Source organism: Lissotriton helveticus, chromosome 4_1 (assembly GCF_964261635.1).
Source record: "Lissotriton helveticus chromosome 4_1, aLisHel1.1, whole genome shotgun sequence".
In the NCBI taxonomy this organism is placed as follows: domain Eukaryota; kingdom Metazoa; phylum Chordata; class Amphibia; order Caudata; family Salamandridae; genus Lissotriton; species Lissotriton helveticus.
The window spans coordinates 1,743,240,692-1,743,266,340 of NC_136063.1; the positions used below are offsets into that span (position 1 = coordinate 1,743,240,692).

The 25,649-nt window shown below is 44.3% G+C and overlaps 1 protein-coding gene across 1 annotated transcript in view; it reads left to right on the forward strand.

The window, feature by feature from the left end:
* The window catches only part of KLHL4 (kelch like family member 4), an 804,052-nt gene that overhangs the window by 487,130 nt on the left and 291,273 nt on the right, over positions 1-25,649 (forward strand). Inside the window, exon 4 of the mRNA XM_078688422.1 lies at positions 6,483-6,679. Within this exon, the coding sequence (XP_078544548.1) occupies positions 6,483-6,679 (197 nt within the window). The remainder of the gene's footprint in view (positions 1-6,482; positions 6,680-25,649) is intronic.

The window sequence follows — 25,649 nt, forward strand, 5'->3', positions numbered from 1 at the left end:
CTATCCATGCAGTCTTGCCTCGCTAAGCCTATGGTACATTTAATTTCCTCCAGATTGCAGTCCTTCTCTCTTTTTTAGCTGTTCTACAGACAGGTTTGCCTCCGAAATTAGAGGTCGGAAACTTCATCACCTTGTTCAAAATAGATCTGAAATACCATCCTTGTTGACTTGAAGACTCCCTCAAGCAATATCTCTGTGGGATCCCATTCACGATCCATAATAGTTATATAACAACTACATTCCGTGATACTTTTTTTCAAATATAAACATTCCACATTAATACATATCACAAGTGATGTATAGAATTGAATACAAATAATTTAATTATATTTAGAACATTTATTGTTACATTATTTTAAAGTGCAAACAAGTAATTAAATCATTGATTAATTAAATAAAAATATGTACTATTCTCATAAATTTTTACACATTAAATTAGGAAACTATGTTAAATAATGTAATTTAATATAATATTGTTTTGGGCCCCTTTTTGGTTGTATTCATTTTAAAAGTGGCGTTCATGAATAGCAAAGGGCTTACTCTTTTGTGGGTAGTTACAGATGCCTCCCTGAAGCCCTTTCTGGTCCTCCCTTTACCAGACAGATTTGTGAACAGCATTTGTAGTACGCAGTAGTTTCTAAATAGACCCATGGATATTCATGTATTAAAACAAACAACAATAAATATGAAACATATGATCCCTCCTCTTCCATGTCAAAGGACATGCGTTATCTTAGTTAAACAATTAGTTTCCTTCCATTGGCATACTTACAGTATTGAAAATGATAGACCTAGTGGTCTAACTGAGGTAAGTTATAGAACTCAAATGACAGTTTACCCATGCAGCAAACATTCATATTTAGGCTTCTGTTCTCTTGGAATGCCTATTCCCCATGAGAGTGTTAGTTAATTATTTAGATGTACATTATTATTGCATACAGTTATGAGGCCATTAGAAAGCACATTATTTCTCCCAAATTTCAAAGAGAATATTTGCAGGGACACTATTGATTTCCATAGGGCATTTACAATTTTAAAAGCTTCACCAATAATGCATTAAATACATACAAAAAACACTAAGTGGAGCAGGCTTTCATAATTAGATTTTTATCTACTGCACGGGTATGTTGTCGATCTTTATCTAAACATATTATTTTGAATGGTTAACAGTGCCTGCTACAGATAAATTGCAGAGTTCAACTGACGTCTGAACTCAATAATATAATTAAGATGCATCCCAGTTTAAAAATTAGTCATGATCATTTTATGGTGGGTAATTTCCTTTTTTCCAATTCTACTCTGTGAATTTTTTACTTCTGCTCTAGAATGAGCTCTGAGAAAGAGGCTCCAAATCTGTGTGCTCTGTAGATACAATGAGTTGGTTCAAGAAGCAGGCAGCACTTGTAGGTTTAATGCACTTGCTCAAATGTCCTCATCATTGAATGCACGGTTAGTTTGCACTCATACCTGCATTTACCCTTCTGCAATATTGCCCCAAGATAAGTTAAGACCCACGTTTCCGTGAGGCTACAGTTATGGATCAATTCATATTGCAAAGGCTACAGAGGGCTCTTAGGACCAACATTCCCAGCTACCAGTTCGAACCCACCGAATTTCCTTTTTTGACAGGTATTATTAAAGACACAAATGGGCTTCACCTTATGTTCCGGCTATACAGGGCTGCTGTGTCCTTACTCCCCAGCCGGGATGCTGGGGTGCATGCGGCCTGGGAGCAGGACCTGGGCTATCCTATCACTGACTCGCAGTGGAGTTGCTGCTGTGCACAAATACGCTGAGTTACCCCCAACCACAGGCACAAGTTTCTGCATTTAAATTTCTCTGGAGGGCATACATGACGGCAAATAAATCACACCACATTGACCCATCCTGTCTGAACACTTGTCTGCACACTTGTCCCAGATGTTGCTCTCCAGATGCAGACTTTGCACATATAACCTGGACATGTGATAAGATTGCTAGGTATTGGAGGGTGGTCTTTGCAGAAATCTCCCATATGTTAGAGATGGAACTCACACCCTCACGGTTGCTGGCACTTATGGGGTACATGCATGACCTCCCCAAACCGAAGCGACGCTTTGTCGCCATTGCACTGCTCATTGCCAAAAGTGAGGTAGCCCTGAATTGGGGCAGCAAGTTTTCACCCACATTGAAAACATAGATACATACCATTCTGCAACACTAACAGCGACACATGTGCTCTGCTGCAGTCTGCTGCTAGGTCCCTTGATATTTGGCAGCCATTCCACTCTTACCTATTGGCTGTACAGGATACTGGAGACACCCCGTCCCCACAAAAACACACCTCTCCAGGTACTGGGATGAACAGGGGGACACTAGCGTACAATGGGTAAACACTGACGCAATGGTGACTTGAGTGCACCCAACCTCCCCCCCTTCAGTGAGGATTGTCGTAATCAACTTTTGTTTTGTAGACTTCTGCATGTCTATGGATCCGAAATTTAACATTAACCATGGTCAAACACCAAGTTGTACTGTATTTCTTTTTAATTGTTTATTGTGAAAATAAATAAATAATTTTTTTTTTAAAGATGAGTTATTAATATTTGTAACAAAATCATGCTTCAGCATTGAGGAGAGCATATATCAGGGCACAGATGCGTGGGAAAAATTCAGAACACACAAAGGGCAAGTGTAAATCTTCTCCTAGAGTAGGACCACAAGTGAAAAAATATTAAATCTGTACGGTTATAGAGGGGAGGAGTTTCTCCAAGGGAAAAATATTTTCACCAGAGTAAAAATAGAGAAAAAGGCGTGATGGCGCATATGCAAAATTGTTTACAAATGTAGTTAGGAAATGTCAAAACATTTATAAGATTTAATCGGATAACAAGCAACTTTAACAGATTTCGAGGAATACCCTTCCATGTTTTATGAATTCCTCATGTCCATACATCTACCACCATACTAGGGTGTAAACGAGTTAATACAAATAACTATATAGTAAACCAGCCGCAACCTGTTACTGTCTCCTTGGCTTAGCTCATATTTCTGTTGAGTCTGCCCTGACTCTATCAGAAAGATTTGCTGCCTTTCAAGTCTACCAGTATTATTAAAAACTGATTTTTTGTATGTCAGCCGTATTAATATGGGAAGACTAGATATGGTGTATATGCTATTTCTTATCATACCTGAAGGAGAGGAGGGCATCATGACTCACTCGCGTCTCATGAGTTTTGTTTCTTCCCCACACTCAAGGATGGTAATAAATAGCATAATACACTCCATATTTGTTTCCACTGAAAAAACTCTACAGTTTTAAATCAAGGAACGCACTGAAGTTCACCAGTTACACGTAACAGTGTAACTTCCACCACTATAGATTTCAGATGTGTTCAGTGGCATGATATGTGTAGTCATAGCAGTGCATCATATTGGTACAAGTTACACTTATATCAGTAACATATAGCTGGTAAACATCAGTGCTTTTTTGTTTGAAAATTTTAGTGGTTTTTCAGTGAATTTTTAATGTTCTTTTTAGCAGAAGTTAAAATGTTACGACCTCTTCATGCATAGCTACACTTTAACTGTTGTTTTACCAGTGAATTTCTATGTTTTTTTAAAGTAAAGTAGTCTTTCATTATGATACGTCTGTTGCCAACCCCCTACTGCGCACAAAAATAATCCAAATTTAGAAGAAAACTAGATATTTATGCAGAAAGCATGCTTTTTGTGATTTGGTATAAATCTTTTCAGTAGTTCATTGATAAATGAAGGTTCAAAATGTGGTCCCCCACCTAACAAGGACCTTTCTGGAGGCTGAAGAAGTGGGCATGATGGGGGTTATCGCCAACACGGCCACCATTACCCTTCTCCTTAAGACAGGTAAAGACCCCCGTGACTGAACCAGTTACCACCTGATTTCTCGATGTTGACGCAAAGTGCCGGCCGAGGTGCTGGCTACTTGTCTGGGGAATTTCATACCCCTCCTGATTCATGTGTCTCAGATGAGTTTTGTCGCAAGCTGTAGCTCCCGAGACCATCCCCACCTTTTGTTCCATCTTCTGTGGCAGAAGGATGACCCTTAAACATTTCTGGCACTTTCCCTGAATGACGAGAAGGAATTTGACCATGATGACTTCCACAATATTTTCCATGTTATATCACATGTGTGTCTGGGTAACGACTTTATTCAGAAGGTGAGTCTTCTTCATGATGACCTGGATGCAGTGGTGTCCAGCTGTGGGCTACTGTCAGAGGCCTTCCCTGTGGTGTGTCCACATCCCCTCTTTTGTTTCTTCTCTTCTTCGAGTCTCCAGTGGCTGTTATCCGGCCATCACAGGGAGACGCTGGCATCCCCATCGCCATGGGTGATGTCAAGGTCCTTCTGTATGCCAACCACATCTTGTTGCGTCTGTCCAGTCCCCAGATATCAATTAGTGCTGCCCCTCATTGATGATTATTCATGACTGTCAGGGTATAAAATAAATTGGTCTAAGACTGAGGCCCTTCCCATGTCTTGTTTGACCACTAGTGATTACCCTGTCCACTGGGTTTTATTCTGCCTTAGTCAACAGGGGCCTTGCCCGAATGGTGGAGGATAATTTGCTCCTGCTGCTGCTAAACTTCTTGAAATGGGAGCTCCAGAAGTGGACCTTCCTGAATCTCTCCCACTTCAATTACATGTTTGAGATGTTGCCTCCATTGATGCTGACATCAGCACTTACATCTGGAGCGGTCCCAAGCCAAGGCCTAGGTGCATGTTAAATTTTACTCTCTAGCATTCGTGTTTTCACAGGTGCTTCCTCAGGACGCTCTTCTCTGTGTCATCTAGAGTGACAAGGGCAGGGACGGAACATCATTCACTAATCTGATGTTCCGCCACACCCTTGCCACCCTAACTGTTTCTCTCACTTTGGTGTGGTGTTGTCTCAACTAGCCTTGCCATCGATGGCCTGGTGAGATGTACACCAGTTGCCAGGTGTACCACCGATATTGCATGTGAAGTCCCCATTGTAGCACAATTCTGCTTTGCACATTGGGAGGGGCACCATTATCATAGGAGTCTTGACGTGTGCTGGGTCTGCTCGTGATGGATCAACTGAATGATGGAGCTGCACCCAAGACCTTTCCCGTTCTACATATGGAATTTGCCCTTCAGCTGGTAGACCTCTGGTGGTTCCTCTAGCTGACACACTGCCTGAGGGTAGCCCTTGGTCCGGCACCTTCAGTGCTCTCCACTTCACCTGTAATGTGGAACATTTTCACTCTAAAGAGGTCTGGTCTTGGGCCTTTACGGAGTGCTCATCAAAGCTCTGCATTCTGGTTCTTCAAGCGCTGAGACTAGGCTGTCACAGCTGACGGGTCTACAAAGGCATACTTCCTGGAGACATTGGCTTCCCTCCTGGTAGGGCATGCCTTGGTCCTCAGGAAATCCTGGCTTAAGTTCCTGTATTTCAAGGTGTTTCATGATTGGTAGTGGTCACCATGATAACCCAAATTGATTTCTCATGACCTCTGCTGGATATGCAATGCTGATCACTGTTCCATAACCTCTGAGCATATCCATCTCTAGCAGCCTACTAGGCGAGTATTTGGTCTCAGCTTCGCTGTTACAGATCCTATCCAGTCCCCTCCTGCCTCACCTTTCTCTCATTCTGGATACCTCAGACCTTCCGGACCTCACCTCACATGAACATACCTCACTGTTAGCGAATGGCATGAGGAACTTCACCAAATTGGTGCTCATGAACTGTTGACATGCAAGCTCAATGACAAACCAGATGTCTTTGAGGTGGTCTGGGGTCCTTTTCTCACTTTGTTGGCCTGATCCACCCTGAAGTGGTTGTTGAACCCCCTCCCCAGAGCACCCACAGGCCTTGATTGTTTCCTGCCTGGTTTTTCCAACACTTGGGTGGCACCAACCTAGTTGATTGTTTTCTCTCCTGTCCCTGTGTATGTTGTCCCGCACATGTGCCCTCCCCAAGCACTCCCATGGATTTTCGTTCATGTTTCTCCTGCCCCTCCGGCCCTACATATCTTCTTCCCTGCCCAATCACCCCCTTTCGAGGGACAGTGACCTGCTATTCCCATACTCCCTCAGTCCCTTCCTACTGGCTGTTGAGCAATCCTGACCCTGTTTGAGGGGGCTGGCTCTTGACCCCAGTACCGGGGCACGGCTTGTTCTTTTGTCCGCGTGGGTGTCCTGTGTGGTTCTTTTAATTGTTTTCTACCTCTGTCTCTCTCAGCAGATTTCCTCCCCCCATTTTGGCTGACTTTTGGTTTCTATGCTTAATACCTACCTGTTGTAGAATCTGTTTATGTTTGAAAAACAGAAAAATCCCTAATGTTGCAAAAAAATAAAATGCTGGAGAGAAACAATGATGAATTGCATTGTTGAGATCTCGTGCTTCTTTGTGTAGGTCTTGTAATCAGTGATTCAACTATTGTAAAAAGCAGGGAATACAATCTAATCTCCTTTTTCCTCTTTTTGAATCACCCAGGTATTCTAGAGTTAAAAGAAGACACCATAGAAAGTTTACTGGCTGCAGCCTGCCTTCTACAGCTATCTCAGGTCATTGAAGTATGCTGCAACTTTCTCATGAAGCAACTCCACCCCTCAAACTGTTTAGGGATTCGGTCATTTGGTGATGCCCAGGGCTGCCTCGAGCTACTCAGGGTCGCTCATTGCTACACCATGGTAAGTAAATTCCACAGGTCAATATATTTGATTGAGTCGTGACGTTTTGCATTGTGCTCTCTTGTTTCCTTTTTAATTTCTTTGTTGCTCAAATTCGAGAAGCTTCATTCTATGATTGACCTTCATTTTCGATGTAAAGCAGATCCTGTTAGGTGTGTGAGTTAGAATATTGGAAGCAAATGCGACCTATCACAATATTATGTCCAATATAATGAAGATAAGACCATATTGGTAGATATGGAGCTACTGTTACCATAGACATAAATCTTCTTTGAAGATTTTATATACCGACCGCAGGATAAGCGAGACCAATTGTAGTGCTTTACATGAATATGTGCTTCTTTACACTGTCCCGAGGGAGCATTATTCATGGTGTCCGATGCTGTCTTAGGGATGTGCGACAAAGCACCCCATTAGCTTAACCGTAGGCCTCTACCCCTCCTCCTTCTATGAGCCACTCGTCCAGCGTATGAGATCCACAGAATTTTTTTATCACAGCGCATATGTTAATTCAGTGCATTATGAAAGCTCTGTCTTTACAACTATAACTAGCAGGGAATGTTCCTCAAGAGAGAGGGGGAAGTGAGTGGAAGCTGTTCTAATTGGCGGGACAGAGTCACTGGCAACCCTTAGGCTCAGCTAATTTAACCTGTACCCTATTTTAGTTTACGCTGTCCCACGGCTCAAATAATCTGATAAATAATCTGATGTAGTGACCCACGATGTAGTGCATCCCATGTAGTGAGCTACACCCGACAACACAATGAAACTGGTAGTGCAACATGATCATAAGGATTATTTTAAAGGGAGGAGTCCCAAAAAGATTTGCTGGTGTACCCTAAATTTTACATCGCTGCACATTTACTCCGATGTTGGTTGTGCTGATTCACAAAGGTGACTTACTTTGGAGTGTTGCAAACACCAGCGGCTGCTGCCAAAATAAAATGGTAGGGCAGCACAGGGGCGAATAATACAAAAAATGCACTCACCTGCTTTTCCCTCTGTCTGCCGGATGCCTCGCTGCTCCTCTTCTGGAATTTCTGGGCCATTACTGGCTCCCAGACTCCCCACCCAATCCAGATGCTGATCTCAAGGTGTGAGAGCAGCACCTGGATTTGTCTGAGCGGCCTTGATAGGTGCTCACACAGGGACTGGGAGCCAGTGTAATTTCATTACCCAGTTGGGCCGCCAAACAGACATGCGCACTTACAGATGCCCTCCACGCCTCCTCCCACTCAGTCCCTCGCTAGTGTTGAGAGGATTGCCTGGCCCACCCTACACTCAGCAGCATCAGCTGTCAGAGAAGAATAAATGAAGAAAACATTTTTTATTGCCTATTTTCTTTTAATCTCAGTGGGGCGAAGCTCCTGCATTATTGGGGAGGAGCCGCTGCTGGTTGCACAATTAAACCAGACTTTAACCACAGATCAACACTGATCCTTGTGGGCTGCGCAGAAGCTTGTCGAGAACGGCACATGCTTACCTTCTGATCCACAACATATATTTTAATGATTTTCAGATGTAAAAAATAAATATTGCACCTTTAAATGGGGCATCTTGGCTTTGATTCCATGCCAGTGAAACCTGCAGTTAGATTTCTCGGTATCAAAATGGAAGCAAGAGTCTAGCACACTGTAAGCAGCGCTGAACTGATTCATTGCCAATGCACTGATGTGGTTTAATATGTTCATGTATGGGCTCATTCTCTTTTTTAGCAGAAAACATGTTCTATTTAATTACCTCAAATTTGGGAATTAATCTTATTTAGGTTTAATTAGATTTATTCAATCCTTTCACACTATCTAGGCTGGCTTTTGTTTCAATACTCTCCAATGTGTCACTGCGCCTTTCTGATTTGCCTCCTTTTTCACTGTGTTGATTGTTGCATCCTTATCTACACAGCTTCAGCGTTTTCTTGTTCTGAGATAATCTTGTACTGACCCCATCAATCAGATCAGGCTCACATAAAAGACAAATCCAATGATTTGAATCTTTTATTCTCAATCTCCCCGAGGACATACTTTTTTTTCAAATTTTGTCAAAGAGATGTATAAACAGCTTTGCAACACAAAATCAACATTTTGCCTTTTTCAGGATCCACATACCCTGAGCCAGATCACAAAATATGTTTAACTGGTGTTATTTCATGTCCTTAGTGGTACATTAACCTGTTCTGTGCTGGCCGACGCGAACACTACCTCGCGGGTGCTGCGAATGACCGTTGTCCGACGCAGTCCCACTCACTCTGTAGAACTCCTGCACCGCAGCGGAATGTCCGCCGCGGTAAACGGGTTTAGTAAGTTCTTGCTGCAATCACATTTTACCATTGTAATATAAAATAGCATTCTGGAGGTGATAATGTATGACAAAAAGTGTTTGTTATGTTGGTTTTTGTTGTAATGGTGATGTGTTCTTTTGCTTTTGTCCTGCTGAGTGTTTATGGTACATTATTGCAATACTTTTTTGTGTGGACTGCGGTTGTTGTGTTACCTTCTGTTTTAATGTTTTGTTGAGATGTGCTCTTATGTTTAGTGCTGTTTTGTAACTTTGTGTATTTTCTTATGTTCTGTGCTGTTGTTTATTTCTGATCTGTCAACACATGTTGTAATATTTCCAACCCGAAGCATCAAGTGCCTTGAAAGTTCCTGTTGCAAGCAATCATTTGCCATTATCCAAAGTGATGAAATAGTGTTACTTCTTCTCTTCAACTACTTACACGAGTCAGCCCAAAACTGTGGCAGAGAAAATGTCTTAACTTAGCATTCCCAGTGATCAATTTGCGTGATATAGTTCCATCTATCCTACACAACTCACTCTCCCATATGAGGTTCTGCAGTTTTATTTTACAGCGGTCTTGGGAAGTGTGGAACAAAGCATATTCTGCTAGATACATCAACGTTCGATTTTGCGAGTCCTTAATTGCAAAGTTTAAGGATTCGCATTTAGGGACTCGCAAAATCAGATGCATGTGGGATTTGCTAAAATATTAGCAATTCCTAAATATTCCTTATCTGCGACTTGCAGAGTGCGATTCGCAAATTAGGAAGGACATCTGATTGATTCCTATGGGCCAAGAGGCCCATAGGAATGAATGGGGAGGAATTCTCAATTTGCGATTAGCAATTAGCTAATCGCAATTTGAGAATGCGATTTCAAGGGTGATGGATGTCCAAAGGACACCCTGTTGCACCCCTTAAATTGACCTTGACACTGGTATTGCGCACACACATGTCCCAAGGACATGTGTGTGTGTGTAACATACAAATTTGAAAGATGCACTTTAGTGCATTTTTCACAGTTTTCGCTATTTACCATGAAGTTTGATTTCACGGTAAATAGCGACCCCTATCAGCGAAATCGCCAGCTATTTTACATTCATGCATTGCATTTAAGGAATCTCAATTCGAGATTCCTTAAATGCAATCGCAAATAGCGATTTATGCATTTGGGATGATAGGTCGCAGAGGGGCAGATTCTGAGAATCTGCCCCTTTGCGAACGGTATTTCGCTTGATGCATCTAGCTGATACTTTATTAAGAGGTTTTGGTCCTCATTATGAGTTGTCTAGTTATGGGGAAATCGTTCTTGCTGTAAATAATAATAATGCAAGAGGTAGTATTATTGGAGTGTGTAATTTCAATGTCAGTCTGATATACTGAGGTCGGAATAGACATGACATTTGGCTTCATAGCTTGCACACAGGAATATCACCTGTTTTGGCTCCTGGATGCTCTATTTTCAGAGACAGATTGTACTAGGTTCATCTTGGGGAAAAAGCATACTAGGATAGTCGTGGAGATGCGCTACTTCCAAACACAAAATGGAACCCGATCCCAAGAATACCAGAATATCAATTTGAGTGCAATCTCCCATTTTTAATTTTATAGGGATTTGCAGGTCAGTTCTTTTTCACTGTCTGTTTCATCCAGTGATGTCATTGACTATTTGGTTCATCATTCCATAACTACATTAACACAACTAACAGTCCCATCAATGCCAGGTCAGTTCTTCACCACCAATACCAATATCAGCAATGCTAATACCAACAATATCACATCACTACAGTACCACAGCATCACTAATAAAACAAACAGCAACATCACCATCACTAACATCACCACCATGACCACTACCAATACTAATACCACCACCATGAACACCACCAATACCATTGGTATGAATACCTCTGTTAGTAATACAAATACCACCTGTACCAATACTATCATCACCAAAAACACCACCACCAACTTCACATGATCACCAATAGCACACCACCAATACCTCTATTACCAACCATTGGCAAAACCAATGTGTCTAGTTTTAGAATTTGGGTCTCCAATTGGTAGAGGTTTGCACTTTATCAAAGTGGTGACCACAATCCTAGTCAAGGTAAGTCAGATACACAACCTAAATAACCTGTTCTCACCCTCTGGTAGCTTAGCACAAAGTAGTCAGGCAGTAAGACTGTGAAAACATCATAAAAAGATACCATACCAGAAGAATAGAGAATATTTATCTGAGTAAAACAAGTTAAAAATGGCAAAAAAAACAAATAGTAATTTTTGAAGATGAAATCCAAAAATAGTATTGTAAGACTTGGCACCATTGGCGTGGGCCTCCCTTTCGTTTTTTGCTGTTGCCTCCTGTGTTTTTGCTGGTCTAGATGCTTTGGGCACTCTACCACTGCTGTTCAAAGTGCAAGTGTTCCTTTTGGAAAAAAGTTGTTATGGATTAGAGATTCCATGATTGGTTATTTGATTTACTTGTCAGACCCTAGTACAGTGTACCATGTGTGCCCAGGGCCTGTAAATCAAATGCTGCTGGTGAGCTTGCAGCACTGTTTGTGCCACCCACAGAAGCAGCCTGTAAAATATGACTCAGACCTTCCATTGCAGAGCCTGTGTGCAGTCTGTGACTGCCATGTCGACTTGGCAAGTGCCTCCCCCTGACTCAGTGCCAGCCAGAGGCAACGACGGACAGAGCGGGGTCTCACATGTCCTGAGCCAGGTCCAAGAGAGGGGAGGTCTGTTCCCCGGACAAGCTGGATGTAACTAATACACCAGTTGTCACTGAGGAGAATTAACAGACGTCGGAAATATATATCCTTTGCTGTTAAAGAATGATATTCACGTTTGTTTTTTGACAATTTTTGCTTTAACACATTATTTGCACTATATGCGGTAGCATTGTTTCTGAGAACAGAGGCCCTGAAGAAAGCCTGGGTCCCTTTGTCCCATTAGGCTGAAACATGTTGGCTCCCTTGCAGATATTTGTTTAAACTGCTATGATATTGCGCTGTTCTTGTTTTTAACAGGAAGAGACCTTCCCTATTAAAAATTCCGTCTCTAGGTTCTCTATCCTATTTTAATTCACCACTCTTTATAATTTTGTGCACTGCACTAGATCCCATCAGATCAATATCATATGGTCCAACAGTGATTGCGGGTCGGAACCCTTATCCACCACAGGGTACGATCTTTGTCTCAATGATCCAGAGACACACGACCCTAAGGATGACCAAATGATAACATTGATCATCACAAGTCTTTGATGGGAATCCTACAAAAGGTTTTTTGATCTACAATCACTGGTGGCCCCCGTTTTGATTTCTCGTGTCCTGTGAGAACTATTTAGTCCTAACTCCAACTAGATGTACTATGTTAGACGTCGGGTTAAGGAAATAGGAATTTCCATGATACTTTCCTAGAGAGACCTCTAGGTTGTCTTGTTGTTCAAGTGCACACACTTGCCAGTTCCCAAACCTTCCCTTTTTCTGCATGTTAATCACACCTAAGGTAGGCCCAAGGTACCCCCGTGGGCAGGGCGCATTGTAAGTGAAAGGTACAACATGCCCTGATGTGCGTGGCATGTCCTGATAGTGAAATACTGCCAAATTCGTTTTCACTATTGCACGACCATCTGTTCCCATAGGCCAGAATGGGTAGTGTGCTTATAACATCTAATAAACATAACTGACCCTGGGAACAAGATAGGAAATTAAAATTGAGAATGCCTGAACTTAGAATGTTAAAGTGCATCTTTTAGTGTGAGTGATTTTTACATTCTGTGTTTGAAAATATAACTTTTAGAAAGTAGATATTTTCTTACCTAACCATCCAGTGTGGTACCTCTGCTAGTTTTGTGTATTGCATATCTGGCTTTTGAATGACAGGGGCTGGAGGTGGGCAGCGGCTCCGTCAGTCTGATAAGTCAGGGCTGGGCTGAATGGGCCTGGGCTGAATTTAGAGTAGGGGGAGGAGATTTCCTTTTAACTGCCGGGGCCAGGTCTGCTTTCAACAATGCTGTCTCCAACTCCTGCCAGGAAGCTGTACCAGAGAGGACAAAACTGGTTTTGGCTGGGTACAGACACTCTCTGCCTTCAGAGAACAAAGGATTTGTGTGTATAAAAAGTGGGACCCAGACCCCAGACTTTTAGATCACTTCTGGGAATCAAGAGGAACCTTTGCCAAGGAGAAGAGCCGGAGAAGCTGAGGAGGAATACTGCACCTGTGTTGTTTGCTGTCTGGGGTTGGCCTGCAGTAGCTGCTTGCTGCCAAGGAAAGGAGAAAAAGGACTTTGCTGTTTGCTTTTGTCACCTGCATGAAGAAAAGATCTCCAAGAGCTTGACACTAAGCTTGCTTCCTGTTGTGAAGTCTCAGGGACACAAAGACTTCACCACCAGCTCCCCTGAATTTCATTGTTGGGAATTCCAACCTGCAAAGCGGTGCCTGCTACAGTTTAGGACCTCTAGAGACTGTTTGTCACTGGGAGCTGGAAGGTTGACGCAACAAGGAAGAAGCGTGTCGCATCTGCACTTGTTTCCGAAGCATCGCCGAACAATGAGGAAGAAGCGTGCCTCATCCTCGCCTGGTTGCAACGCCTCGCCGACCAACCAGGAAGAAGCGCACCGCATCCATACCAGGTCCCGACGCATCGCCAAGGAAACCATCGCAGCACCTGTCGTGTGGCAGCAAAGGTTCATGCATCATACAGGATCATCGCATCGCATTGAGGCGCCATTTTGTCGCATCTCACTGGATCATTGCATCGCATTGAGGCGCCATCTTGTCACATCGTAAAAGCAACACAGTAAGAAACAGACACATCCCCATCTCTTTGGTAAGGAACAGGCGCATCGCCTCCCCTGCGCTGCAGTAAGGAACAGATGCATCGTCTCCCCCCGAAGCAAGGAACTGACGCATCACCTTCCCTGTGACCCCTTTTGTTTGTTTTGCATGACGTATCTAAGGTACTTTGTGAGAAAAGTGTTGCATTTACAACATACATTGAACTGAACTATTTCTACCATTTGAAAGCCTTATTTTCAATACTGTATTGTGGATTTTTGTTGTTTGGTCTTGTTTTGGTTTAAATAAAGATGACTTATTTTTCTAAACTGGTGTGGTGTCCATTTGTAGTGTTTTCACTGTATTACTGTATGTGTTCACAAATGCTTTACACACTGCCTCTGGGATAAGCCTGTCGGCTTGTGCCAAGCTACCAAGGGGGTGAGCAGGGTTTATTTTAGGAGTGTATCCACCTTACCCTGACTAGAAGCAAGGGTCCCTATTTGGACAAAGGTGCAAACTATTGCCAGCTAGAGACCCCTGTTTCTAACCTGAGGTAGTGCTAGACTGGGGTAAATCCAATGTTCAAGCTCATCGCAATGGAGGGCAAGATGGCTACAGGACCCACACAGGGCCTCCTGAAAAAGTACCTTGTATAGAGCAAGCATCTGCATCAAGGACTCCCTGCATCATTTTCGATTCACACAGTCGAGTCGATGCGTCGTAGTTGAGCCTCATAGTTGATGTGGAAAGGTCCACGCTGTGTCAAGCCCTGCAACGGTGTCTTCAGATCAGCTCTGTGTCGTCATCTAGCCTCGCAGTCGATACCTATATCGTCATTGAGTCGACACTGCACGGGCACCGGAGGGCACTGTGTTGGTTCCAGTTGGCGTTAAGGGGTCACTGTGCTGATTTTCAAAGAAAACAGCAGAGTCCAGCAGCCCCAGTAGAGTTGCAAGAAGTCTTTAGTGACCCGGAGACTTCAGAGAACAGGAGGTATGTCGACAAGCCCATAGGTCAACCTGGGTTCAAGGCTGTAGAGAACAGGTCCAGTCCTTCTCAATCCCAGACAAAAAGAAGCAAGCCAACACAGAAAAGCAGGTAGCAAAGTGGCAGTCCCTCCAGCAGCTCTTCTTCCAGGCAGAATGTCCTTGGTTTCAGCAACGTTCTGATTTGGTGGTGTTATGGGTCCAGTACTTATACCCAAAAACACCTTTGAAGTGGGAGAGACTTTGAAGATCACAAAGTCCCAGCCTTTTTTACTCTGGCTCGAGACTCACTACAGGGGGGTATGCAGCTCATTGTTTGGGGACAGGCGCAGTCCTATTCAGGTGCCCTGGGGGGCAGATGGGAGTAATTGCCCCGCTCTGCCGTCTGAGGGGGGCAGAAAGCCCAATAGATGCCAGGAAAAGTTTTTTTTTTAATAAAGATGGAGGGTGCCCTTCAGGAGCATGGCTAGGCCCCCCACAGCTAAATGAGGCAATAATATTTCTGCCCCCGTGGGCAAATGGGGTAATTTCCTATAATCTGCCCCCTGGGGGGCTGAAAGCCCAGTAGAGGCCAGGGAATTTAAAAAATGAAAATATAGGTATGGGCATGGCAATGTCCTCAGAAAAAATAAATGAGGCAACAGTCTTTCTGCCTCTGCTGGGTTCAGGTTGGGATATTTACCCACTTAACTACCCCCTGGGGTGCAGAAAGCCCACTAGATGCCAGGGTGAGGTATTTTTAAAATAAATGTAGGGCTGTGGGCTGCGCATCATGGGCATGAGTATGCCTCCACCTCAACTAAATGGGGCAACAGTCATCCAGCCACCCTGAGGGGTAGATGTTGGTTATTACCCCTGATCTACCCCGAGATGGGGCTGAAAGTTCACTAACACCAGGGATTTTTTAACATATAGGGGTAGGGTCTGCCCCTCACGGGCATGGCTTTGCCCCAACCCAGAGTAAGTGGGGCAATAGTCTTTCTGCCCCCCTTTGGGGCAGATGTGGCCCCCAAGAAGGCACCAGGGATTTTGTTAATAAACATATAGGGGAGGGGCCTGCCCAGCATGGGCATGGCCATACTCCCACTCCAAGGAAATGGGGCAACAATATTTCTGTCCCTCCGGGGGCTGATGGGAGTATTTTCCACGGTCCAGCTCCCCAGGGAGGCAAACAGCCTACTCGATGCCAGAGCAATATAGGGATGGGGCCTTCCACCATGGGCATGGATATGTACCCATTCCAACTAAATTGAGTTATAGTCTTTTAGACACCCCGTGGAGGGCTGATGGGGTCATTTCAAATGATTTGCCTCCCTGGGGGGTGCAGAAAGGCCACTAGGCACCAGGATTTAAAAAAAAATAAAAATATATGGTGGGGGCTAGCCAGCATGAGTGTGGCATGCCTCACCCTAAGTAAATTGGGCAACACTTTTACTTCCCCTCCTGGGGGGGCAGAAGGGGTATTTACTCTGAAATCCCCCCTGGGGAGGGAGGGTAGAAAGCCCACTAGATGCCAGGGAAAGTTTTTTTAATACAGGAGTGAGGCTGCCCACCATGGTAATGGCTATGCCCCCATCCCAAATAAATGGGGCTAAAGTCTTTCAGCCCCCTTCTGAGAGGGTCATATTAGGGTAACTATCCCTGATATACCCCACTGATGGGGGCAGAAAGCCTAATGCACACCAGATATTTTAGTTTTTATAAACATATTGGGATGTGGGGCTACCCTGCATGGGCATGGCCATCATCCCATCACAAGTACATGGGAAACAATCTTTCGGCACCCTGAGGGGCAGATGGAGGTAATTACCCCTATTCCACTCCCCAGAGGGGCAAATAGCACACTTGATGGCAGGGATGTTTTTAATATGGGGTGGGGGCTGCCCACAATGGCCATGGCCATACCTGTGCCACTACTAAATAGGGAAACAGTCTCCCTGCCTCCATTGGGGGCTGTTATGCTAATTACCTCCAATCTGCCCATGGGGGGGCAGAAAGCCCACTAGAAACCAAGGATTTTAAAAAAAAGTATATATATATAAGGGTGGAGGCTGCCCAGCATGGATGTGGCCATGCCCCCACCCTAGTAAATGGTGCAACAGTCTTTTGCCCCCCCTAAGAGGCATATGGAGGTGAGTGCCGCTGATCTACACCCACAGAAGGTAAAAGCCCACTGTACGCCGGGGACTATTAAAAAAAATGTAGGAGTAGGGGCTTCCTACCCTAGACATGGTCATACCCCCGCCCCAAGTCATTGGAGAAACAATCTTTCAGCCTCACTTGGGGGCAGATGGGGGTAATTACCTTGAATCAGCCCTATGGGGCAGGCTTAAAGCCCCTAGACAACAAGGATTTTTCTAAATAAAAATATAGGGGTCGGGGTCTGCACAGCATGGGCCTAGCCATGCCCCCACCTCAACTAATTGTAGCCTCAACCTTTCGGCTCTCCTTTGGGGGTTGATAGGGGCAATTATCCCCAATCTGCCACCCAGGGAGAAGAAAGGCCCACTAGACTCTACGGACAGAATTCATGCAGTAGTTTTTGTGGTGAGTGGCAGAGGCCCATGCTCCCTCACTCCGGGGATAGATAGACTTTCTGCCACCCCCCTGGAGAATGGATAGGGTATTCACCTCAAATCTACCACCCTCTCTTGTGGGTTAGTAACCCCACTAGACACCAGGGATATCAAAATTGAGCCACAACAAACAAAAGTATGGGGCAGCTTACCCTGGCATCTAGCCGTACCCCTTTCCTAGTGTGTCAATAGTGTCTTTCTCTCCCCAGGGGGCTGATAGGAGGCTTGTCACAATAGGGGAAGTTGCCCCAAACTTGCCCATGGACGTAGAATATCCACCTGATATCAGGGATTTTTCCTTCTGGGCAAAATAAAGTGGTGCAGGTGTTGCACACTGGCATTGGCCACTTGCTAGCCTACCTCCAAAAGGTATAAATCAGCCTCCCCCTCCCCGGGCCAGAGAGACTGTGGGCCCCTAATTTGCCCCTGAGGGAGCCCAATGCCCACTGTTTGGCAGGAATATATATAAAATAATGGGGTCTTGCTCATCCAAACATCAGACCCCACCCTCATGCTTAGAACATCAACAGTCTTTCTGCTTCCCTACAACTACAGCATCCCATCCCTGTGGCAATCAAGAGGACATTTAATTATTTTGGCTGATATTTTATATATGGGCCAGGAGACGGTGGCTAACTCCCAATATCGTCTCACTTGCAATGATGGACTGCATCACTTTTTGGGCTTGGTTAGGCTGCCACCTGGAAAAACCTAACAGACCCAGACAGTTCTGAAAACTAGATGTCCCAGGTGGTGTACTCTGCATGCATCACACAACATTTTCTTACTCCCAACGTTCTGCAGACATCAAAGTTTGCTTGAAATCACACATTTTCCTTACATTTCTGTGAGAAATGCTTGTTATGTGTGGGGAGCCACACATTTCTTACCACACAGCTTCCCCCCAAGTCTCCTTAAAAAAACATTGCCCTGCAAACCTCAAACTTCACATGAAATTACGCATTTTCCTTATATTTCTGTGTTGGAAACATCCGGAATCCGCAGAAATCCACAAAATTACTACCTTGTTGTGACAAAAACACTACACCACTTCTGTGCTTTAACGGATCAAATCGAGGTCAATGGGAGTCCCACGTGGTTTATCTCACATTTGAATGATTTAACAAATAAAACAGTGTCTGAAAAACTAATTGTACAACATTAAGTTATTTCAGTTGGTTTGTGCATTCCATGTCAAATGCTAAATAAACACACCTCAAAATGAACTGACAATTGTATACTCCTAAAATGGATTAGTTGACAGAACCAAACGTGCGAATTCTGTTTCTTGTGGTTAATCTTGCCACTGATTGCCTCTGCCCCAGCCTTACTAGCGTTCAAATAAATGTTATCCTTATTTTCTACATTAATCATTCTGATTACTGGAAATCCAGGTGTGGTATTATTATATTCCTTCCAGGTGACCATATGATCTCTGAGACAACAGGTTAGGAAGGTTTTATGAATTTGTATCATAATTTTGGAACCCTTGCATGACTCCCATTTATATCCAAACCGGATAAAAGAAATAAAAAAAATAACTTAGAACATTCGGGCCTGCCTTAGAAATTGGCAAACATTCTTTCAGAAACAACGGTTGAGTGATGATTGGGCCAGGAACACCTTTTGATAAGTTGCTTATGTCATTACTCATACTACCATATAAAAATATATTTTATGCATTATTTTGACCTGCTTCCATGTCCAATTAGATAATTAGATTAACAGTCACATATACAAAGAAGCAAAGGACACGAGGAAAACATGAGAAAATGAAAGGAAGTAAAAGCTGCTGTGTGATTGGAGGTGATGAATGCATTGGAAAAAAACTATTGAAGGCCATGGCCAAATGTATTTACAGACTGCTGTGTTTGCTTGTAAGCCGTATAGCTTTCTAGTAAAAGGCCGTGAGAAGTCTGTGCCTAAACTGCATTATTTCATTTTTGGTGGGGAGACTCCCTCAATCAATCCTGTGAAGTGTTGACCTCTCCTTTTGAGACCATGAATTACTGAAAAAATGTGTTTCAATAAATCTAAATGCCTCTTCAGACCTACTTATAAACTCTCTATTATTTTAAGCAAACTTCGTTAGAAAATCGAATTTTAAAACAAGTAATTTGCCCCTTTTTTTCGAAATGTTCCTGGGGAACAGGAGTTTGCAGAGCACCTTCATAACCTGTGCATGAATAATGGGCAGGCGTTCGGCAGTACTAGCTGTCAGTATTGCAAGGATGCTGCTCATACACAAAACTGTGCAGAGACCTAGGACATCAGTGAATTGTGGTGTACCAGAAACTCACCTCAGTACCTAGAAAACCCCCAACCAGCTAGCATCAGTGTCACATTAGTTCGTCCTATAGCAAAGTAACCAATGATTAGACGACCTAGACATGCGACTTAGTACAAACTCAGGAATGGTGGGAAGTGAGAACATTCTTTTGTTATACTCTCGTACCAGTCCACAACAGGAGTAAATAAGGGACGCCCTTACCTTCGCTGGGGTGACTTTGCGTTTGCTGGCCTCACTGCTCCTGTCCGTGTGGGGAGAAGATCCTCGCCTGCTGCTTCCGCTGCTCCCGATCCCGTCTCCCGCCCCACGCTTCACGCGGACCACCGCCTGCCAAAACAACCATCTCCAGGAGGCAGTGCGGCGTGGTCTCGCGGGAACAGAAGCGGCCGGGGATTTAAATTGTTTGGTGGGCTCCCGCGGCGCGGGGCGCCCTTACCTTCGCTGGGGGGACTTTGTGTTTGCTGGCCTCGCTGCTCCCGCTCGTGTGGGGAGAAGATCCTCGCCTGCTGCTTCCGCTGCTCCCAACCCCGTCTCCCGCCCCACGCTTCACGCGGACCACCGCCTGCCAAAACTACCATCTCCAGGAGGCAGTGCGGCGTGGTCTCGCGGGAACAGAAGCGGGCCGGGGATTTAAATTGTTCAACGGGCTCCCGCAGCGCGGGACGCGCGTGGGCTCGCCCGGGCAATGCTTGGGTCAAGGGCGGGGCCGCCTGCGGCCATCCGAGGCCGAAGGAGGCTGGGCTGAGCCACCCCTCGTAGTTCGTTCGTGAGGAACCTCTGATATCTAGGACTGGGTATGCTACTCTGCTGTGACTGTCGTATTTCAGATTGTTGGTTCGCCTCATATTATTGTTTGGCTGTGTTAGTTTATTAAAGGGCGGATGGGTCTCTTTTCGAGTTGCTTATAATAACTGACCCACTCGAGATCAGTGATACCGAAAAATTAAGGCGCCCATTTAAGGAGGTTTTTTTCCCATTGTTTTTTAACACTACCAAGTTTTTTTTTTCCGTGTTGACTCACTACACCTACTATTTTTACTTATATGTCATGTTAGTGTAGTGATTAGCAAGGTGTGCATAGAGAGTTAAAGTTTGGAGGTACACTAGCGTAAAAATAACAAGGTATCATCCAACGTGTAAACACCAAAATGATTAAGCAAAATGTTTAGCGGGAACTTTGGACGGATTTATCCTACGAGCAGAATCACTTCTAACACACGAAATAGCACGCCTGGAAAAAAGGTTGTCCTTGGACCCATCAACCCTGCAAACATATAATGTTCCTAGTCCATCAGCTCACATGAACTCATTGCAAATAACATCAAGCGAGCGTTTAAAATCCCCTGTGCATATCTTAGAGAGTACATCTGTGGTACACCCCCAAACTAATGAGCGGAATCAGTTAGACCTAGACGTGTCCCTAACTTCGCCGATGGCGACTAGACAATGGGGGGCTAGGCAAAAGATGCAGGAAAAGAGTAAACCTAAGCCCAAGATGCAAGGGAAGAGGGTTCACACCAAAAAGGGAGGAGTGGGTGAGCTAAAGACACCATTTAATAAACAGGCTGAAACAACTGATTATACGAGCCCTGGAAGTAGATCATTTGCTACTCAAACTGAGATGGACTACACCCCACCTCCTATTGGTGCAGATAGCATGGTGGAGTCGTTAGAAGCCGTTGTTGCCGATATTTTTAAATCTACTCTAGAATCGGTTAAGGTGAGAATAGATAACCTTATAACCGCTAGATTAAAGGACTTAGATGAAAAAATTAAAGGTATCAATCAGGCTGTAATCAAATTAGATGTTATGATCAAAGAGGGGAAAGAGAACTTGGAGGAAGGTGTTAAATTAATTGTGGATCAATTATTATGCGATAAAGAAGTGAAGCTAAACAGAAATACTTTGCCCCAGTTGGGATTAGTCACTTCTAGTGAAATTGATGCTGGTGGAGAAAGAGTCGGATTATTAAAGGAAAAAGAACCTCGAAGCAGTGTCCCTGGCTTAGGTAGAAGGAGGTTTGATCAGGTGATAGGGAGATCAAATCATCCTAGTAATAGTAATTTACCTGTACCTATATTAAATCCTAGTGAAACCAATGTAATCCCGAACAGTGACAATTTAAGATTACCCCCAGCTGCATGTCCATACGTCCTAATCTTAACTGATGTACCTGCTTTGAGGAGGGAACAATCGGAAAGTTGGTATGATCTCAGGAACAAGGTTGTGGATTGGCTCCAAAAATACAAAGGATTCAGCCCACAAAAAATGAGTGAGATTATTATGGTCCGTAGGGTGGGTTGGGTAGGAGAACAAAAGAAAGATATTGAGGGGGACTGTATAGTTGTAAATTGTAATCGTTCCAACACAGTCCGCCATCTATCGAGAGTATGTGACGAGACCCAAAAATCTCGCACCAACATTCATGCCCTTCCACTGGGATATTTTTACAGACCGATTAAAGAGGGAGTAAGCAAGACATTTGGAATTTCATCCCCTCTTCATACCTTTAATAGATTTCAAGATCTTCCTTCTCTGGAGATGGTTGATTGACTGCCAGCACAAATGGTTGTAGGCGCTGGTCCAGAAGTTGGAAAGAAAACAACTGGGGGAAAAGGGTTCAGTGTCTTCCAAATGGAAGCTGACGCACAGGTATCAGATAGGGTAGACATAGGAACTGAGGCTCTGGTGAGACAGAAACCGCCATTAACACCGGGTGTTGTAGGAGTCTTAATAGGGGTGAATAATGTTACAAAGGATGTAAACATAGATGCCATTCAGATGGATATGAGTGACTGTATCCCGCTAAACTTAAAATTAATATCATGGAATATAGCGGGACTCATGAAAAACCTCTGTGACCCGGACTGGAGTGCCTATATAGACTCTAGCGATATCTGTTTCCTACAGGAAACTTGGGCATTGAGTACGCCTCATAGAGTTGGATAAAGGACTCATAATATTGATGCAGTGCCCTCAGTTAGAGGTAGGCCTTCGGGGGGACTCACAATATGGGTAAAAGTAACGTTGGAGATCCGTGTAACACTATTAGCTATTGACTCTCTAGATATACTTGGTCTGAAGGTCATTACGAAAGAAGGCAGGGTCCTTTTCTTAATAAATGTTTATAACAGACCCTATAGTTTGTCCAAGGAGTCTCCGATATTGGAAAAGCTGGTTAATTTCCTAAACAGTATGGAAGAGAAACCTAGTATGATACTAGGTGGAGACCTGAACTGTAACTATGAGCCAATTATGGGTCTTGGTGATGTCCTTGACGAGGAAGACAGAGCTAATAATATTCCTCTTTTAGACAATGTTGAGCCAGTGCGTTGTACTGTCCTGGCAGTCCAAATTATGAGGTTGGCCACCATATATGGGTTGAGAGCCTGTAATGGTCGTCTTCCCTCAGACCCTTTAAAGGCTCCGACTTTTGTTAAAAATAACTCCCAAAGTAAAATTGATTATATCTTAGTATTCTTTGACATCTGGCCATATTTAAATGACTTGGAGATCATGCCTAGGTTTGAAAGCAACCTCCGCCCACTCCAATTGACAATTGACACCAGCTTATTTTGCTGTGTCACTGTAGAGAACAAGAGTTTTGATCTGCCAAATACAATAATGATGCCCCTTTAGTTAGCAACAACCGACGATCCCTGAAATGGGCACACATACTGGAACATGGGACAGTGTTGGCAGGCATTTACTCGCTTTTAGCAGATACGTTCGCCAGTTATATAAGCCAACCAGTAGGGGATAACACTTTCATTGATTTACATAATGGTTTTTTTAAATGATTAATACCATATGTTACAAAAATACCAAAAAAAACTCAACATAAGGTAAAAAATCCCGTCGATAGAAAACCATGGTATGGTAAGGATTGCCGCATTGGTAAGGCTAGGCTCCTAGAGGCGATCAAAAATAATCTACCGGAAGCGATTAAGGAGGCGAGAAAAGAATACAAGATGATTCAGGCCAATGCCAGATTAAATTGGGATGAGGAATGTTGGTCTGACCTGTTAATGGCAGCGAAGAACATGGATCAAGTAGGGTTTTGGAGACTGATGGCTAATGGAAACCACACAGGGAGAGTGGCCAAGGACGTGTTCCTTGATGAACAGACTTGGGTTGAACATTTTTTATATTTATATAAAGCTCCAGAGGCCACGGGGGTTTGGGAAAATGATTTACCTTGGCAAACCGTCTGCAACTGCCCGTTAGAGTTTGTTATGGAGGAAACTGAGCTAGCTATTAATGCAGTAAAAAATGGCAAGGCACCAGGGCTAGATAAAGTTCCAGGCGACCTATACAAATATGAGATTAATGTGTGGGCGCCCTACATTAATCATTTGTGTAACATATTAGCAGCTGGTGCAGGTTTCCCAGACAGTTGGAAGGGTGCGGAAATCGTTTTAATCTTTAAAAAGGGCGATAGGTATGATCCATCCAACTATTGCCCGATTAGTTTAATGGATATTTTACAAAAAATATGCTCTAGGCATATTTTAACACGTATGAATTTATGGATGGAAGAAAATTCCATACTTACTGTTAGAAGCGGTTGTCTCTAGTTGGCAGAGGTATACACTTCTGACAAATAGGGACACACCTTTTCTAGTCAGGGCAAGGGGATCACACACTTAGATAACCCCTGCTCACCCCCTTGGTAGCTTGGCAAAGCAGACAGACTTATCTCAGAGGCAGTGCGTTAAGCATTTATGACCACATACAGTAATAAAGTGAATACACTACAAATGGACACGACACAGTAGTATTATAAAAATAAGGATTTTTATATAAGGCTTAGCACAAGACCAAATAACGACAAAAATATACCACAATCTTAATAAATACTCTTGGAAGGAAAAATCATAGTTCAAGTATGGTTTCTTCTTAGCACAAAGTCTTTAGTATCAAAAGCAACTCTTCTTCTTTAAGACACAGTTCTTGGTAACAATGTAACCCACACAAGAGTCACACGACGCGAGGCAAAGTTAATCCAAAGGTTCGGCGTCGACCGCGAGGAGCGCTACATCGAGCCCGGAGTCGCACAGACCCCAACAACACAGTACCTTGGAAAAGTGAAGCACTCGATGATCAGCGGCGTCGAGATGTCCGGCGTCGCGTCTTCGGCGTCGATCGGGCCTCGGAGTCGGGGCGATCTGCAGCGGCGTCGACCGAAGTCAGGCAGGAGCAGCGCTCACGAGGTGAAGCAGGATACGGCGTCGTCGATGTCGATGTTGCAAGAGTGAGCAGCGCTCACGGCGTCGAGAGGGCTCAAAGTCGATGCGATCAGCAGCGGTGCCAACACGAGGTCACTTGGAGCTGGAGCCGAACTCACTACTCACTGGCGTTGTTGCTGGCGTCGATCGGGCCCGGCGGCCGGCGTCGAGGAAGCGGGACACTGGAGCCGTTACTCACGATGTCGAGCTGGATTCGGCGGCGTCCGTCGGCGTCGAGATTGCTGGATTCTTTCAGAGGTGCTGGAGTCACAAGTTCCAGCAAACAGCACTTTAAGCAGATGAAGTCCTTTAGCCCTGTGACTTCAACAGGAGACTGGCACTCTTCCAGCCCTTGGAGATTTTCTTAGCAAAGATTGAGAGTACACACACACAGTTCCTCTCTCCTGGTTCCTTGGCAAAAATAAAGAAGCAATGCAGGATTCCCCCAACAAACAGCACTCTGGCAGAAGGGGTAGGCAGTCCTTAGATCAGCAGGCTTCTTGTCCTTGGTTCAGGTTCCCTTGTCAGAAGTGATCTAAATTCTTGGTTCAGGGGTCCTTCTCTTATACCCCTTTTTGGCTTTGATCCCTTTGTCCATGCAGGGGAATTTCCCCCCATCTTGGGTTTGTTGTGGGTGTTGCCAGGCCGAAGCACCTGGCCTATTCACTGTGCAGGGCAGAGTCTTCAGCCGCCCAGCAGGAGCGGAGCCAGCATTGTCACTGGCAGGGCCAGGGCCATCAGTTGCCCGGCAGGGGGGCGGAGCCATCATTGTATCAGGCAGGGCAGGCTATCAGGAGCTACTCTTCCCCTACTCTCAAT